This window comes from Eschrichtius robustus, chromosome 9 (assembly GCF_028021215.1).
Source record: "Eschrichtius robustus isolate mEscRob2 chromosome 9, mEscRob2.pri, whole genome shotgun sequence".
In the NCBI taxonomy this organism is placed as follows: Eukaryota; Metazoa; Chordata; class Mammalia; order Artiodactyla; family Eschrichtiidae; genus Eschrichtius; species Eschrichtius robustus.
This window is the reverse complement of record NC_090832.1, coordinates 30848057-30853655: the sequence shown is the minus strand read 5'-3', so window position 1 is coordinate 30853655 and position 5599 is coordinate 30848057. Positions and strand designations below refer to the sequence as shown.

The window sequence follows — 5599 nt, the reverse complement described above, 5'->3', positions numbered from 1 at the left end:
GCAAATGGGTACTTACGATTAAGAATGTTGGCCCACTTCTATAAGGGGATCTTACTTGAAACCACTATTTTTCCTCTTTTTTCTTTTGTATATGACACCTTAATAGATATGGCATACACTGTGTCCAATTATACCTCTTCTTATCCTTCATGTTTAGCTGCTTTGATGGATAGCTGCTTCTCTTTCAGTGTAGCCTGGAGCCCAACAAGTGAATTTGTTTTACTTCATACGGCTTGTGTTTTGAGTCCTACCACACCAGCCACGACCTTGAAATATGGGGAAATCCTTCCAGACATTTTCATGAGCTTCAGTAACAGGTAACAGGAATTAATTTCTATTGTTTGAAAAAAAAGGAATCAAAATGAACTGAGTGGTCAACGATGGGAAAATGGTTAACAAAAAATTTTATGCATCCATACAATGTAACATTATACAGTCACCAAAAAATGAAGTTTTTAAGAATTTTGAATGATATGGTTCTTTCAGGAAGTGAGCTCTGAGTGATATTTTAATTTCATTTTGTTTCTATGTGATATATTATTTTTATTTTTTACTTTATTTTCTAAATTTCCTACAGGTATGAAAATCAGAAAAAACATATTTTAAAAATATAAAAATCAAGAGATTTAAGAATTAGAATATATAAATAAGAATTAGTGATAAATAGCAAATTATGTGTAAACAATTACTTAATAGTAACATTTAATGTATACTTTTAGTTGATTTTACAAAAAGGCATATATATTCAAGCAAATGAATGACAAATCTCTTCTAATTTGCAGTCCCAAATGTAGCCTCTTAGTTTCCACCACTGAACAACTGAGTAAGGGACCACTGTCAATATCATGGCAGTTCATGTAGGGGCAGGAGAAGTTCTTTAAAATATAAGTCCCTAAATTCTGGGCTTGTAAAGCTTCAATATGTATAATAAGAATGGCAAATAGGAAGCAAGATATAAGCATCATATCTAACTACACAATCTTTGACCCTAATACTTGATAAAAGCCCCTGTAGCTGGTGCATATGGTTGATATTATGTTGTGTTCATAAATATGATCACCAACTGTTTGGCAAAACAGTAAAGTCTAATAATTCTATGGATTTAATTCTAAAAATAACTTACATCTAGATGAATCTTTTTGGAAAATTTTACCAAATAGAATCATCTTCAGTGCTCTTCTGAACCAGGGATAGAAAAATGCATAAACCATTGGATTTAAAGTGGAATTCAAGTAGCCAAACCAAATCAATGCATCGTTCAGGATGGGTGGAATAGTATAGTCCAGGAAAGGATCCATGACCGTGCAGACAAAGAAAGGACACCAGCATGTTAAGAAAACTCCCATCACAATCCCTAAAGTCTTCGTAGCTTTCCTTTCTTTGCTTCGTGAGATTCCATTTTTCTCTTCCAACCCAATTCGAAACTTCTGATTTGCATCATTAATTGATCTTGCCTGCCCTTTCGCTATGAAATATATTCTACAATAGATGCATATCATAATAGAGCCAGGTATATAGAAAGAAGTCATAAAGGCCAGAACCCCAGATGTTTTGCTGAAGAAGACAGAGCAACTCCCTATGCAGTGAATGTGTTTGTAATACATCTCTTCAGCTCCTTTGAAGTTTAGCTCCAGAAAGATCATTCCAAATGCAAAAAGAGCAGGAATACTCCAACTAATGAAGATCATCACAAAAATAACCAAGATGTTGATCTTAGTTTTGTATCTCAGTGGGTCACACACAGCATAGTAGCGGTCAATGGAAATGAAGGATAAATGAAAAATTGATGCTGAGCTCAGCATAATATCAGTGCTGGTGTGAATTTTACAGAAGCCTTCTCCAAAATACCAGCAGTGCTCAACGGATCTCACCATACTATAAGGCATGACCAGGCACCCCAGCAGAAAGTCCACAGTGGCCATGGAATGAATGAGCCAATTAGTTGGGGTATGAAGTTGCTTGAAGTGTGATATAGAAATAATAACTATTAGATTGCCAACCACTGTGGTCAGAATTATGAGCACCATTAAACTGTACAGGGAAGCACGGACATCATTCGACCAGCTGGTTTTCACACAGGAGATATTAATTATATTGTGGCAAAAGGACATCATTCCTGAGGGCTATGCACTAGTTATTATCTTTTCCTTTGTGTGTTGAGGAGTCTTTCTGCGAAATCCATGATCAGGCTGGAGTTCCTTCTTTTATTTCCATATATGTATCCCAGAAACCTGGGAGGAAAAAAGAAAGGAAATCATCAGCAATTTGATTCTTCTCACTTTTAACACATTTACCTATTACTTCCTGCTGAAAAATGATTATTTTGGAAAGAGCTTTTATTTCCAAGTTTAGTTCAGTTGTTCAGCTCTACAATTATTTTTAACATCTACTTGATGCTGCTCACTGTGCTGGAAATGCAAAGCTGAATTATTCATTTGAAATACATGATGATTCTGGAATTCTGTAATACTCAGCTAAATTCTCGAATTTGCAATACATTTTTCAATACACGTATAATACATATTATGTGTAATATGTAATATGTTATATAATTATGTATTATAAACATAAAAAGAGGGGGAGAGAGAGAGTTTGGAGGAAGAATGTAAATTCTGGCTATCAATGAACAACCTGTCACTATATTGTGAAAATGCTGGAAAATAACAAGTCTTAGAATTCCAGGAGTCTCCCCTCCTCTTTGGCTCTTATTCCCTCTGGGCTGACAGTTTAGATCAAGACCACATAGAAATTAAACTTATCCAAAACTAGAATTGGAGGAATAAGATATTTAGGAACTAAAATGCATATTTTAGTAAATTTGAAGTCTCTCTCCCCCAATCCCTTTCTGCCTTCTCTTCTCAGGAGGAAACATATTCATATCAAGTACATCTGTAAGATTTATTTCAATAAACACCCAGGCTCACTTTATGACAGAACAAATTGCAGACTAAATCTATTTATATTATCTGAACTCTGTAATATTTGAATTATAATTAAAATTTTGCTAAAAGAATGATGGAGTTTTTACTATGAAATTTGTGTTCACTCAACTAAACTATCATTTAGAGTTATAAATCTTCTACTTGGACTTTTTTTCCTCACTATTTCCCCCCTTTTCTTCTTTCTCTTACTTTTGCTGTTGACATTAAAGGAACCAAGCAACACACCTGTAATCAGTGTTTAGAAGTGTTTGCTAATAATTACTACCAGTCAAGAAAACATTCCTACCTGATATCACGTTGAGTAGCTTTACTCAGCGGGAACTAGGGTCCAAAAATAAGTAAGGGAAGACGGGGGGGAAAAAAACTGGTTGTTCAGTTTTAGAAGACTACCTTCATAGATGATGAAAAAGTCATCTGACAACTTTGTATGCCGTGTTCTTCATTCCCAGATAAAAACCAAATGGCTTCCTCCTCATAATGGTACATCTGGTTTTAGAGAAATAGAGCCCGAAGCATGGTATCTGGGAAATTACTGATAATACCAATGACCTTTCAGAAGAGTAAGTTGTCTGACCAACTTTAAGAACATTACACATAATTTTTGTGCAAGTATTTTTTGTTATAATTTATTTTTAAATAGATTGACTTGCTTAAATAAATGCCCTATGGTGATATTGAGTTGAGTGCTTATCTAAAAACATGATATAATAGTGTTTTTGTTTCTTTTCTTCCAGCTCTAAAAATTTAGCTAGCTAGAAATGATTACTCTCTGTATATAAAAATTACCAAGTTGAACATACAATAGTAATGAGGAAAGTTAATAAATCTCTCTTTAATTACCTAGCTAAGCAAACAGTTCTGTGCCAATGATCTAATCACCTAATGTTTGAAAATGACATATGATTTAAAAATATATTGTTAAGCGTTATAGTTTAAAGTAGATCTGTCTAGCACGACAGGAACTCACTGGTTGAGTGGCCCCAACTTCCCAATAATGGGCCATCAGCGCTAATTTCACCATGCCCTTTGTCTCTGGCTCCTTCGACCGCCCATCTCTAGTGGTTCAGACTCTCAATCCCAAACTTTTCTATACAATTCCTAATGTGAACCCATCTCCCAATCTGCCTACCCATTACCCGCCCCTCCCCAAAACCCTTCAAAGTGTGCCCTCCGGAACTCATGGTCATCACCCTACTTCCTCAAGCTCTTTACTAAATGCTTCCCTCTCTTTGTTCTAACTAAAAGTGTCTTTCCCCTGAGGATATCTCATCCCCTACAGACTTGTCAAAGGCAGCTGTTTTCTCACCTGTATCCCTAGCTACCCTTTATATTACAGGACTTGGAGGAAAACTAAGCATCCTCTTGTACTCATTGACATTGCGGATCATTTTCCCTCTTTCTTTCCTAACCTCCACCCCTTGCAAACTCTGAAGTTCTGTGTTCAAACTATACCTCTTCTTGCTGCAGACCTCAGACTTCCAAGTCATTTCTCTCTGTCTTGAAGATGTTAACTCCTAGTCTACCGTCACTTTCTCCAAGGCTACTCCTGCCAAAATTCTTGATAATTTTCTTGTCCACATAAATGATCCAATAATGGACTTTCAACTCTTTAACCCTCTGTCTTCCAACAAGCATGTCCTCCACTCCATTTCATCTCACACTTTCATAGCCATCCCCAGAATCTGCCATTATCGATAATGAAGCCATTCCAAATGATTAGTTTCAAGTTCCACCCTCTGTCTTCCCAGCCCATGCCACTAGTGCTCCATTTCCAACACTTGATCAACCTGCTTGAAGCCCATAATTCATTTATTTTATCACCTTTTCACTGTTCCTCATTTACTTACACTCACCTCTTTACCTAGTGTAGATTCCAAAATTTTTTAGCATTATTTTAAACTCTCTCCCATTAATACACTTTTCTGGCTAAACTTGACCCCTTGTTAAATGGAGTTGGCCTCTTACTGTACTCCTACACACGTGCAACTGAATATGATGGAGAAAAACACACAATCAGCCTCAGATTAAATTCATGACAGGTATGAACCACTCGAACTGCTCAAGAATCCTACCCAGTTCCCTATTACTTTCATTCTCCCACTCTTTGAGATGACTATTTCATACCACCTCCCTCCTTCAATCTCAAATACTTTCCTCATCCTCATTCTCAGTTAATGACATTGTATCTTGTTTCACTGAGAAAATAGATGCAATCAGAAGAGAATGTCCATATTCCCACCTCTACCCCTACACCAGCTTACATCTGTTCATATACTCAACCTTCCCTCTTATTACTACAATTGAACTGACCATCTCCCATCAGAGCCGCCCCTTCATATGTGTCCTATAGGCACCCTTTCATGCCTGTTCAAGAATATACCCTCCAATTCTCCTCTATCCCTTGAATCTTCAGTTCTCTTCTAAATAATTACCTCTAGTATTCAAAAAATGTAGTAATATTCCCTCTTAAAAAGAATTATTTTAAACCCACATCTTTCAATTATCACCTTATTTCTCCACTTTATGAAAAAAGAAAACCTCTTTGAAAGAGTCATGTAGACTCCTTGTCTTCAGTTATTCTCTTCCTAACCTTTTGAATCCACTCTAATGAGACTTTTGTCATTAACACTTCACCAAAACAATCTTAACCATATTGT

General features: G+C 36.1%; 1 protein-coding gene across 1 annotated transcript; it reads right to left on the bottom strand.

Annotated features, from left to right (window-relative positions):
• Positions 1-1094: 1094 nt before the first annotated feature.
• LOC137769680 (trace amine-associated receptor 1) lies at positions 1095-2114 on the bottom strand. The gene has a single exon (XM_068551714.1). The coding sequence runs from the start codon at positions 2112-2114 to the stop codon at positions 1095-1097; it is 1020 nt and encodes a 339-aa protein (XP_068407815.1).
• Positions 2115-5599: the final 3485 nt, after the last annotated feature.

Bases quoted from the DNA above. Each gene is read 5' to 3' on its own strand.
- LOC137769680 (XM_068551714.1), bottom strand. From the start codon at position 2,114: ATGATGTCCTTTTGCCACAATATAATTAATATCTCCTGTGTGAAAACC.